Source organism: Plectropomus leopardus, chromosome 14 (genome assembly GCF_026936395.1).
Source record: "Plectropomus leopardus strain MGB_pleo_1.0 chromosome 14, ASM2693639v1, whole genome shotgun sequence".
Taxonomy (NCBI): domain Eukaryota; kingdom Metazoa; phylum Chordata; class Actinopteri; order Perciformes; family Serranidae; genus Plectropomus; species Plectropomus leopardus.
In genome coordinates this window covers 30643880-30657396 of record NC_142189.1, presented here as the reverse complement: position 1 = coordinate 30657396, position 13517 = coordinate 30643880, and the positions used below count along the sequence as shown (strand labels likewise).

Sequence of the window (13517 nt, the reverse complement as noted above, 5' to 3'; positions counted from 1 at the left end):
CTGAAATGTTTTTTCGCACTGTCATAAACACACTGAGGCTGCTGTTGACTTGTGAATAAGGTCGTCTGTATAAATAACCTGGCTTACCTCGGGGCCTGCGGCCGGGGCCTTGACCCATTCTGGAGCTGGTGCTGTTATTTAGACCTAATGAGGATGACTGATGGCTCGGAGTGGAGCTCAGAGCTTTATGGCCCTGACCTGAGGGCAGGAAATTCAAACTGATTAGTCTGTCAGGAGCAAACCAGTCTTATCGCAGAATAATTCATTCCTATACTGAAAAGAAGGCTATCTTTCACCTTTTATTGATCATAAATCTTTGCTTCATTATGGATTTCATTTGACGTGAGCCCTAATACTATAAAAAATATCTCCTTTTACCTTAATCCTTTGAAATCTGAGCAAACTGGCTGGATTTCTTTCAAAATTATGGGAAGAGGGCAATGAGCAACAAAAAAGAAATAATCCTAAAATAATCTAGAAATTAAGGATGACAATGATTTATCAGCGATCGATGAATCGGTTGTTAAGTACTTAATCGAATATGTGAAATTTGATTGATTAATCAATAGGCTATGTAATGCTATCAGAGTATATGAGATATTTTCCTGTGAGCTTTGATTGAGGAAAAAAACTAACTAAGCTTCTATGTCCTTTCAAATATATTTGAAAATATATATATTTTACTAATAATCAATTAAGGAAAGAGTTTACAATTTCCAACCTTACTAGAAATTAATAAAAAGTAGAAGAAAATTAGTTTAAAAAAAAACCCAGCAAGACAATATAAGGTAAACAAGACTTAGAAGGAGTGCTTAAAAATTATCATTTTGTAATAATAATTTTAAATATGTAATTAAGATCATTATAAATATATTTTTCCTTAGACAATTTTTAAAAATAATTTCCTAAATTTACTAATATCTTGCTATTTGTGGAACACTCCTTAACCAGTTGCTCATTGCCCCTTTTTTCATGTTTCTGACAGAAATCGCTCCAATTTTCTGACAGTTCAAAGGTTTGAATACTTGTAAAAGCCATCTGAAAGCAGCTTCAGACAAGAGATGCCAATCCAGATGTCAAAGGGTTGCATTTTAAAGCATTTATCAAAAGCACAAGTATTTCAATGAGGAAATGAACAGATGAAGGAAAATCTGTCTTTGCTTTGACAAACCACACATTGCTTGATGTCTTCCCTATCTCAGTTTAGGCTTTCAAGCAAAAAAAGATGAAACAGCCACTGACAACACTAAACAGAATAAGACCTAAAGGAGAAACAGGCCAAAATTTGTGGAAATAAATAATCAAATGATTTTTAGTTGCTGATTTCACACATAATACAAGTAAATTACAACGTAAATGCCTTTAACACCTTTAAGCTATTTTTTACTTCCATCTCAGACTGCTCAGTTTTCCTTCAGGATTCACAACTTTTTTATTTAATGTTATTGTCAACAACCATTAATATACTCATTACCTTGACCGTGTCCATCCTCTCCATTTACACTCTCATTGCTGCCTCCTGGAGTGCTGCTACGATAAAGCCCATGGCCCCTGTCAGCCAAACCTGCAGAACAACCAAAATGATGTAAGGAACCATTCTGTACGCCAAAATATGACCATGACATGTGTGGTGTGCTGAACATAGAGCAGCAAGAAAGACAAGCGAGACATTCACTGATTCAGGCGCGCTGGGAGCTTACAAATCACTGACATATCTGTCAACAGATGTCATTAAGAATGATAAGGAACAAAATAATGTCACGGGACAGAAGTCGCTGACATTTCTGTGCAACACAGTGAGTCATCTAAATACCACGTCAATGAAAGTGTGAACATGGATGCAACCAACAAAAAGTGCTGCCATGTGCCATCATGAAAAGTTCAAAGTACAACCTAAACTATTCAATTTAACTTGTGATGGCCGCTAACAGCTAAAGGTACCAGAGATTCCTAATCCGGAAATTCTATAAAGTGGCATCTATTAACTAAGACACTGCTAATAGTAACGACAATCAACCATTACTTGGGAGTCCAAATTTCACTCTCTGTTCAGAGACAGTCTGGTATTTTGCTCTCATAGTTCGTTTGGCCACTTTCCAACAGTAACAAAAACAAAATGGTTATTTTGGCAAAGTGGAAAATGCGGCCTTAGTTATTGTTAGTTACTCTTCTCTGATTTAAAGAGAGACTGTAACTTTTGCTGAACGACTGCAACTGTGGCCACAAGTGGAAACGACAGCGTTGTAGCACAATTATTCCACCACAGCCTCATGAGGCAACCTGACTGAGATCGAATGGAATGAGAGCACATACAGGAGACAGGTTTACTTTTGTAATAACGTTGATGAAATGTTTCTTTAGGACATGCTATAACACAGAGTAACAGTAGCAAAGAGTCATAAAGTCAGTGAAATGACTGAGCAATGTAAGTAACACTGCTCTAAGCTAATGCCAGCTAATATTAGTACCCATAAGCTACAGGTATTACCCACAGACTGTATATAAAGATGGACAGCATGACAGTTCCCCTACAATGTAGCATTTCAGTATGGATTGCACGCTGGTGGCTGGCTGCAGCACAGGTCGTAAAGCCAGCAGCTTTACAGAAGCTGATACTAGCGTAATACATTGGTGTTGAAAAACCCATAAAAGCTTTGGCACTTAAGAAGCTGATTTCAGATAAAGGATGGACAGAAGAAGGGTAGACAAACACAAAGTAGACAAACAAGGAAAGCTGAAAGGGAGGTGCTACCTGACACATTTGTGGTTAATGTGGTAACCTATTCCTGCTGAGTGAATTAAAGGCACAGTTCACCCCAAAATCAGAAATACACATTTTCCTCTTACCTGTGGTTCTACTTATTAATCTAGATAAGTTTTGGTGTGAGTTGCAGAGTGCTGGAGAGATCCATCATAGAGATGGCTGTCCTCTTTCCAGTAAAATGCAACTAGATGGCACTCGGCTAGAGGTGCTCAAGCTAAGAAAAAAATACTTTTGCAAAACTCAGCAGCAAAGTCTCTCCTCATATATCATGACCTAGTTACTCAGGATAATCTACCTAAGAGACATTGCTTTTGAGTTTTCAAATGTATTTTTTGCACGCTTTTTTTGAGCACCAAAAGCCAGCTAGTTCCATTATATTGAAGAGACATCTCTATGGCCAATTTCTCCAATACTCTTCAACTCTCAACAAAACTATCAAGATTAATAAATAGCACTAAAGAGAAAAGGAAAAATATGCATTTTGGTTTTGGGGATGAATTATGCCTTTGCAAGTAATCTACAGTAAAGCTCAGTGAAGCGAAGAGATCTATCTTCAAGCAGCTCCCAGTGTAGAACTGACTGAGATCTGCTTTTAATACAGACATAAGTCTTCACCCAGACACTTACCAGATTAAAAACATTAAGTGAGGTGACAGCACACAAACACACAAGTGTTATTTATACACATACAAATCAAAAATAAAAATGCAGATATATGCAGGCATGCCTGGCGTGCTTGGAAACAGATGCGCACATACACACACACACACACACACACGCGCACACACACACACACACACACACACACACACACACATAAACCATCTCTACACACACTACTTACTATAATACTGGCTGGCTCACAACCGCATCATGCATGCACCTGTTGGTATGTGTTTATGTGTGTGCATGAGGAGTGAGCAACTTGTGATTGCATTAGTGTTTCTGAGGTGTGTGTATTTATGATATGTGCATTTTTGTGTGAAGTTCTACGAGTCACAATGATGAGTGTTGTTGAAAAGTCTGTTGTGGAGGTGGCAGTGATGATGATGATGATGATGATGATGTGTATGGTTTAAAAGGATGATGAGGAGGATTTTAGAATACTCCGTTGGCTGAGATTGGCTGGCTACTCATGACGTCAGCTGTGATGTCAGTGGAAGACCAGAATCGCAGTCTTCTGGTGAGAGAGAGGGAGGGACGAGAGGAGGAGGAGGAGGAGGAGGAGGAGGAAGGGAGGAGGAGTTTGTCTTGACTTTTACTGCGGAAAAAATGGAAGCGTTTTGGGGTGGTGGGAGCTGAGATTGAGAGAACGGAGAGAGACAGGAGGGAGAGATGGAGAAATGTAAAGAAAACCATGAAATAATGACAGTGAGTAAATGAAAGAAAACAGTAAATTAAGAGGGTATTACGTATATGATGAACAGAATGAAAAATAACTGATATCATGCAAGAAATCCCTTTAGAATAAAACAAGAACACAGAAATCTGTTGTAAAATAAAACCATGCATTAGACCCAAGACTGACCTCAACTCACTCTGAATATAAACATAGTGTGGCTCATGGTGCAAAGCTCAGTGCACAGGAAGTGATAGAAATGGTTTGCAGAGCTCAAATTTATGCAGACAAACAAGACATAATAGTAGAGCAACTAGCAGGGCTTACTGTTTTTTTTAACTTATCTCCAATAAGATGAATATGACAACTTCCATGTGCCAGTGGAATTCAATTTTGAACCCACGAAGAGGGAATTGAGCTCAGCCATGAGTAGAATTCCATTTAAGAGAAGAGCACCAAATAAAAAAAGAAAACCCATGGAAATAAAAACATAAACAAAGCTTGGAACATGCATCAGAACCCTGTTCTATTATAAGGACAGAGTGATGAAAAGTATGCGGCAGGGCCGTATTCACAAACATTCTGAATGTATTCTCAGCGAATCTCCTAACTAAGCCAAAATTTCTAGAAAGGAGTCCCAGCTTAAGAGTGATTGATGAAAATTCTCAGAGAACCTCTGAGCAAGGAAGGGACAGAAACTTTTATCTTAGTGAGGACGTATGGTTGACCCCATTGTTAGGTGTGATGCATTCTTTTAGCAGATGTGATTGGTTGTCACAGATACACCCTTCTGTGAGCCTGCAAGGTGTGAACACCCAGTAAAATCAACATGAGACAGTGGAAGTGCTAGCTTGCCTTGCCTTAAACCTTTATCTTAGCAAGGAGGTTGACCTTGTTGCTGGGTATGATGCATTCTTTTAACAGATGTGATTGGTTGTCACAGACTCTTAAGTGCATGCAAGGTGTGGACACCCAGTGGAAATTAAATGAACTGTGTCTCAATATGAGACTGTAAAAGGGCTGTTTGTCACTCAGTGTTTCTCCGACATCCTTTTCTAGTCACCATTGTTTAAGAAACTCTTAAGCCTCTTAAAAGTCCTCCTCTCTACTCCTATTCAGTTTTTTACCCTAGGAGCACCCTTAAGGGCTAAGATGCTTTATAAATAACTTTTATCTTTAGAAGGGTGTAGTCTTAACTTAAAGGGGAAATTCTGAGAAACGGTCAGAATTCTATGGATTTTTCTAAGAATTTTGTAACTAGGAGTAACTCTTCATACTAGGAAGCTTTGTGAGTACAGGACAAAGACAGCTGCAGTGCAACATGGTTTTGTACCTTCTTTGTAATATGATAACATTCAATGTTCGTTGACCTACTGAAGCGCGGTCAGTTTGTGTTGTTGAGCTATATAATTTTAAGCAAAAGGACATATTTTATGTGACTGACAGCTAGCTCAGGTCCCTGCACATTATGTTTTGTGTCAGAGTCAGATTCAACTCAGCCCTCAGTGAAGGTTTTATTTCAGTTTTGGGGGGAAAGACACTTCACCTGACCAGCAAAGGACTGTAAGACCAAGAGTTCATGCAGTAGATTCTGTTAGTCTGATGAGGAGGCATGCAGAGGAGTAGGCAGAGTTAGTGGCTGATATGCTATGATTATCCCCATTTCATATGAAATGTATAAAAATAAGAACTATAGATCATGCTATACTGGGTGAGGATATAGCACCTTATGCTATATGAAGCACTTTAATGAGCTGATGTTTTTGTCTTTTGGTAATGTTGATATTAGAGTTGTCTGTTTATCCATCTGATGACTGCTGTATGGCACACAATGCATTTGCAAAAGGACAAATCAATATCTCTTTATGTATAATTTTATCTATTTTACTATATGTCTATATATCCATCATTCATTCATCCAGTCTGTCAGTCTGTCTGTCATCAGCTGCTCTAAACTTTCAACTTTCAACCTGTTCGTGTTTAGTGTTTAAAGTTTATTCAAAAGCATAAGTGGGTGCATAAATATCCTTTAAAGTTACAACATACAGCTCCTTTTTTGTGTTTGTTGAGTTTGATGAAATCCAAGGCAAATATGTTATGAAGAAATTTCAGCTAAAACAGTACTATTTTAGAAGTCAGTGTTTATCCTACGTTTGTACAGACCTGGCGAGCCAACAAGACCCCAGGAAAGCAGTCAACACCTGATTCATTCTTGTTCGGTGTTTTGCCTTGCTATATCTGCATTTTTTCAGCGCTTTGTCACATGTATGTATGCTGCTTACAGTCTGGCTGCCTGTCGCTCCCTTTTATTAAAGCTTCAACCTCACCTGACTTCTGTGGAAGTACAGACCCATATATGTCCCAAACACAGAAAATGAGAAGACAATAAGAAAATCCAGGCAGAGGACAAAGTCCTTCCAATGGGTGAGGAGTGATGACTGAGAGGGATTACATCTTTAAATACATGCTGTGCTGTGGATCTAACTTAGGCCTGTGTGATGAGTGATTCATGTGGATCTCAGAGACTAACTAATAAATATTTGGAAAAGTAGGCTAAATATTTTATAAAGCTTTATTTAAAGAAAGCAGTCAGCTGAGAGAAAACACTGAAAGTGTTTGATGGATACTGATAAATTATTGTTATAATTATTGCTATAATCACAGCATGAAAAGTTGATGCCAGCACATCCCTTTGTTTGATGTTTATGAATTTTGAGCAGTTCAATAAAATTAATATTCCTCCCGTTTTAGAATGTTTCATTTGAAAAGGACATATTTATGATAATGTTACAGTCTAATTATAATAATAATAACTCAAATGGCAAATAGCCTTTTATTACTTTTTGTAGCACTAACAGTGACTGTTTCTTAAAACTTTGCCTTAATCAGAAGAGTCCTGCAAAGACACAAAGGTCCTGAACACTGTACTACTACTGTTGCCACTAATCTCAATCTAAATCTGTATCAATTGAGGGATTTAAGCTTACTGTATCACACAAAACTCTAGAAACTGTCCTAAACCGTAACAGTTAAACTTTTAATTCTTTTTTTCCTTTTTGAGGTAGTTTTTACCAAAAATTACTTGAACTATGTGCTAATTACAAAGTATCAGGAAAAAGCTGCTAAATATATAAGTGATATATAAGTGAAAAATATAACTGTACATTGCACACATTCCAAAAAAAGTGTTGAATAAATGCATTAGAAACCTACTTTAGAACATTCAGTAATACCTCTGTGTACTACAAGTATTTCTCCAGGGGAAACAGAGACTAATATGGAAATACGGTTTAAAACAGTGGGGGGACAGTGGAGGGACAGATGGATAGAGTCAGCTATGTGGTGGTCAACAGCGCCCTCTGTAGGAGCAGACAGTTTGGTGCACCTGATCAAAATTGCCCATGTTCCATTAGCTTTGTGATTTTTGGAACCAAAATATTTGCAAAAATAATTGATACTTGGTATACTTGATATGTGTTGCATGTACGTTTTGTAATAAATCACTTTGTTTATACAGTGTTATTGCTCAAATTCCATAAAGAGAAAACCAAATTCTCCTCCAATGTCTACGTGAAACTTTTTTTTTTTTTTTTTTTTAAAAACTGAAACTTTGAAGTGTGTGTCTTGGACAGCCCTGAGATGAAAATGACCCATCAGCAGACGTCTCCTGGTAATTACTACTGCATTGAGAGAGCTTTTGTTATTTTGGAATGTGTGTGTGTGTGTGTGTGTGTGTGTGTGTGTGTGTTTACCTCGGCTGATGGGTGTGAGTGCTGGACTCTGGGGTCCCTTGCTGGTGCTGCTAGTGTGGTTGTTAAGGTTACTGTGGGCATGGCCGCTGTCCTGCGTGTCACTTCCTGTGCGCTGGGGGAGTGGTGGTGGGGTTTCGGGGGGGAGGAGGGGAGGCGGGGACGGCAGTGGAATGTCGGGGGCACTCTTTGCTCGTTCCCTCTCTTTGGCAGCTTCCTTGTCTCTGTCGGCCCCTCTCTCCCTGCTGCTCTCCTTTCGGGGCTTGATGAGTTTGGCTAAAGCTTTGGCTCCGGACCACTGACTCCTCCTAACCGGACAAAACAGTAACAGCTTATACGGAGCTGAGAGTGCAGAAAGGTGCAAGGATACACACAGCTATTCCATATTTTCTACAAAAAGTAATAATAAATGTATTAATAAAAGTTCTACTTTTTAGGCGTGGGGTCGTAGAACTTGTACTGGTCCATGATCTTCTCCTCTAGTTTCTCCTTCTGACGACGGAGAGCGTTCAGCTTATCACTTCATGAGGAAAAAGAAGGAAGGAAACACAAAAACACATTTTAATTTGTAAAACATCTTTGCATTAACTGGTTCAACATACAAGTACGTCTTTTATTTGAAAGCAGTTCTAGATAATGACATGTGAATAATACTGTCTTCTCTGTAGTTACACATAGTTTTTGTTATTAATCAGAATGCATACATTTATTTTCCAAACATCATGTTGTAGATTTTTAGTAGTAGATTTTTTATGATTATTATCACAGCCTGGGATATGTGATATGATTATTAGTAGCTCTTATTGTGACAGTGCACCTAGTGGAATTAGATTCCAAGGCAAAAGCCCAGTATGACACAAATAAATAATACAATGCTTTTTTTTGCTTTGATGGCTGTGGGATCAAAGTGCAGTTTGAATTAGTTTCTATGGAGCATTTTTTTACTTAACAGTCTGAATATAACAATCTAGTTTCCACAGTGAATTTTAGACTTATTGTAGGAGCTGAGCTGGAAATTTCAAGATCAAACAAAAATACACAATCTTGCCAAAATTAATGCCATATGTATGAACACAGTCAAATAGTTCCTTAGGGTAAGTGAGGGAATTATGATATATTATATATAGTAAAAGGCTCTGAAGCTGTTATTTATCTATTTTTTTAATAAGATGGTTTTCAAGTGAAAGGTTATATCACAGGTTGTTTCATAAAATTTGTATGATTACTTTTGTACTCATTCAAAGATGGTGTATTGAAGGGCTTAATTACTTTAAAACAGTTCCGTTTTTTTCTTAATATTGAAGATTTCTTTGTTTCCCTGCACACACTGAGGATAAATAACAGCAACAACAAAAACAAACAAAACAAGAAAAAAAGAACAGAATTTCACAATTGGTGCATTCCCACTTACTGGTGCTGTAAACTACATAAGTATGGGTGTGTTATGGTGTGAGGTTTCAAGTGTTGTTTGTGTTGCAGCTGTTCTGTGCAGTTACATGTAGAGTTTCTGCTCCTGGTGATACAGCTCTTTGCTCTCCATGCTCCTCTCCAGCAGGGTGTGGTTCTGCTGACTCAGCAGGTTGATCTGACTCAGGAGGTGATGGTTCTCCTCTTCCAGGTTCCCTTTCAATCGACTTAGCAGCTAAAAACACACATACGCAGCGGTCAGTCAGGAAGGTAAAAAAGAGACAGAGATCCAGAAATGCTCTCCAAAAGTCAAATGCTGCATCGTGGTTAAATAAAAGGCTCCACTCACCTCACAGTGGTTATCTAGTTTGGTCATGGTTAGATCCAGACCCTGGTGTTGCTCCATCAGTGAATCATATCGTGTCATCCATCGGCTCTGCTCCAGCTGGGCAGAGCTTAACGAGCTCTTGAGTTCATTCATGCGCTGCTGCAGCCCCTCACACTGCTCTGACTGCTGCGACTGGCTCTCTGTTAATCTAAAGGAGGAGACAGGGACGTCAAACATTAAGGAAAAACACTCCTCTTCTTCAGTTCTACTTACTGTGACTTATACTCACCCTCTTTCCACTCACGTATAAATGTATTCATGGTGTATGTGAAACTGTGCGTAGATATTATACACTGAACAAAAATATAAACGCAACACTTTTGTTTTTGCTCCCATTTTTCATGAGCTGAACTCAAAGATCTAAAAAATTTTCTATATACACAAAAGACACATTTCTCTCAAATATTGTCCACAAATCTGTCTAAACCTCACCTCACAGGTGAGATGGATTATCTAGATGCTGATTAGACAGCAGGATTATTGCACAGGTGTGCCTCAGGCTGGCCACAGCATTTTATCACACAGCACAACGCCACAGATGACGCAAGGGAGGGAGCGTGCAATTTGCATGCTAACAGCAAGAATGTCCACCAGAGCTGTTGCCCATGAACTGAATGTTCATTTCTTTCATTTCTCTACCATAAGCCGTCTCCAAAGGCGTTTCAGACAATTTGTCAGTACATCAAACCGGCCTAACAAACTCCGACCACGTGTAACCACACCAGCCCAGGACCCCAAATCCAGCATGTTCATCTCCAAGATCATCTGAGACCAGCCGCCCGGACAGCTGCTGCAACAATCGGGTTGCCTAACCAAAGAATTTGAGCACAAACTGTCACAACCGTCTCAGGGAAGCTCATCTGCATGTTCGTCTTCCTCATCGGGGTCTTAACCTGACTGCAGTTCGTCGTCGTAACTGACTTGAGTAGGCAAATGCTCACATTTGATGGCGTCTGGCACGTTGGAGAGGTGTTCTCTTCACAGATGAACCCCGGTTTTCACTGTTCGGGGCAGATGGCCGACAGCGTGTGTGGTGTCGTGTGGGTGAGCGGTTTGCTGATGTGAACGTTGTGGATCGAGTGGCCCATGGTGGCGGTGGGGTTATGGTATGAGCGGGCGTATGTTATGGACAATGAACACAGGTGCATTTTGAATGCACAGAGAAACCGTGACGAGATCCTGAGGCCCATTGTTGTGCCATTCATCCACGACCATCACCTCATGTTGCAGCATGATAATGCACAGCCCCATGTTGCAAGGATCTGTACACAATTCCTGGAAGCTGAAAACATCCCAGTTCTTGCATGGCCAGCATACTCACTGGACATATCACCCACTGAGCATGTGTGGGATCGGCATATACGACAACATGTTCCAGTTCCTGCCAATATCCAGCAACTGCACAGCCATTGAAGAGGAGTGGACCAACATTCCACAGGCCACAATCAGCAACCTGATCAACTCTATGCAAAGGAGATGTGTTGCACTGCGTGAGGCAAATGGTGGTCACACCAGATACAGTCTGGTTATCTGACCCCCCAGGCCCCCAGGCCCCCCAGGCCCCCAGGCCCCCCCATTGAAGAAAAACTGCACATTTCAGAGTGGCCTTTTATTGTGGCCAGCCTGAGGCACACCTGTGCAATAATCCTGCTGTCTAATCAGCATCTAGATATGCCACACCTGTGAGGTGGGATGGATTATCTCGGCAAAGGAGAAGTGCTCACTAACACAGATTTAGACAGATTTGTGAACAACATTTGAGAGAAATGTGTCTTTGTGTGTGTGAAATGTGTATATAGAAAATGTTTTAGATCTTTTGAGTTCAACTCATGAAAAATGGGAGCAAAAACAAAAGTGTTGCATTTATATTTTTGTTCAGTGTATGTGAAGGTGTATGTATGCATGTGTATATAATATATACTGTATATCAACCTATCCTCACTCACACCCTACAATCACTGTTTGTCTAGATTTTACTCAGCCACGCACACACACACACAAACCTGTAGACCCATTTTCTGCTACAGATAGAACAGATAGAACATTAGTAGCATGTAGTGCCTACAATTAAGAATAAGCAAAAAATAATGAGAAAATAAAGATAGCCACTGATGTCCAGGTTTTCAGGCCCGACTCACTTTCTACCTTTTATATAGCAAAGTTGCGACAACAGGACTTTACAAGCATCCTGACAGCTTATCTTTAAGGTCAATTTGTGAATACAGACTGTGCCTTTCTGTGTAAACTGAGAGTTCTGACACTTTCAAAGTATTTATATAGCTCCTGTACCTGATTTTTGACTTTAAAAAAAGACATCAAAATCTGATTGTTTGAAATATGTGATCTTTAAGAAAACTATTTTTTAGCTGATTTGGATCCCAAGACTGAACTAATATTCCTTTACCAAACCTGTTCAAGCAAGCATTAATGCCGCGATCCGACTTCATATTTGACTGTCTCCTATGTCTCTCTGGCACGTGAGTTTACTGTTTTTCACAGCAGAACTATTTAAAACAAATGCTGTCAATGTCTGATGGCATGTCTGCGTGTAAAGATACAGTACCTGTCCACTTCTGTTTTCAGCTGTAGATTCTCTTGCTGTAGCAGCCGATTCTTCTGGATCTCCTGGTTCAACTCCTCCTTCTCTTTCCGACCGTGCCCCTCCTGCTCCTCCCATTTTTCCTTCTGCTGCAGCAAATTACAATACCTGCACACAGACAGATGGATACAGCAGGGGGTTATTTCTACATGATACTGTCTGTGAGTATAACATGAGCAGTCCTCATGGTCATGTCTGGTTACACCCTTTACAGAAAGAGTTTGGCACAGACAATGCTCCCAAAATACAAATATAGAAAGATGCTATTTTCTGCTGAAGAGATTATGTTATGATCAACGTGTCAGATTTTACAGTATAACTATAACCACAGCTACAAAAACATTTAAAAATTATTCCAACTCAAGTGGATGGCGAAGTCCACACTACGACTATAACATCAATGAAAGTGGTGAACAATATCCTTTGGCTCACTCCTGTGGCAATTTCATGAACAAAAGAAATACTAACAGCCACTCAGAATCTTATTTAGACATCACATCCAACAGAGATCCTAACATGTAACCACAAAATGGACCACAAAATGTCTGTTTTTATGTTGAAGAAGATGTAGATGTAGAGGGTGTGGACTATTTTACTGATTTGTTTTCTTTGTGTTTTTATTCTTGTGAATTTAGTCATCAATAACTGAGGAGTCTCCCTGACTGTAGCAGATTCTGGCCAGTAGATGGAGCTGTTGACTGCTATCAGGAGAAGAAAAAAGTTCCTAGAGTTGATTAAAAAACACCTTAATATAATGATTTATAGGCTACAAAATACATTTTGTATTTAGATCCAAATCCTTTGAATTTAAAGTGTTAAATTTGGGTGTCTGCTTCTTAATTGCAGATTATTTCTTTCATTTGTGGTTTAGGAACAACCTTTAATGTGGTGAAATCACTCAGTCACAGTTGTTAACGCCTGTATGACCTATTATTGGGCTGCAGATTACAAAAAAAAGAAATCTGAGTTGAGTGATGCAGCTGTCGCTCTCTGGCACTGACAGGTCTCTGAAGGTGGTTTTGTCTTTTCCGATGTCCTCCTCTATAATCACCAGAACACAGCAAACAGCAGACTGATGTTAACTCGCACGAAAGTATGAATGAAACCTGTCTCCTCGTAATAGAGTGTTTGATTCTCCAAGTTCATCTTTGAAGAATTTGGTGAACCCATATCCCTCTAGTTTTCGGTTTGTTTCTCCTCAGCCTCCTCACAGTGTACAGCAGCAGCAGCTTATCAACATCCATTTTCATGAAGCGTGTTGCGTGAGCATT

The 13517-nt window shown here is 39.5% G+C and overlaps 1 protein-coding gene across 4 annotated transcripts in view; it reads right to left on the bottom strand.

Moving 5' to 3' along the window:
- ccdc88c (coiled-coil and HOOK domain protein 88C) overlaps window positions 1-13517 on the bottom strand; it is a 69858-nt gene that overhangs the window by 11927 nt on the left and 44414 nt on the right. For 2 of the 4 annotated variants that reach the window (XM_042500373.2, XM_042500374.2), the window contains exons 22-28: window positions 12211-12354; window positions 9609-9795; window positions 9349-9494; window positions 8283-8372; window positions 7856-8160; window positions 1475-1564; window positions 88-198 (exon numbers count right to left, since the gene is read on the bottom strand). In XM_042500373.2, coding sequence (XP_042356307.2) covers window positions 88-198; window positions 1475-1564; window positions 7856-8160; window positions 8283-8372; window positions 9349-9494; window positions 9609-9795; window positions 12211-12354 — 1073 coding nt within the window. Of the gene's footprint in view, window positions 1-87; window positions 199-1474; window positions 4063-7855; window positions 8161-8282; window positions 8373-9348; window positions 9495-9608; window positions 9796-12210; window positions 12355-13517 lie in introns of those variants that run through there. The other 2 variants (XR_006106506.2, XM_088087636.1) reach the window with 2 other exon arrangements.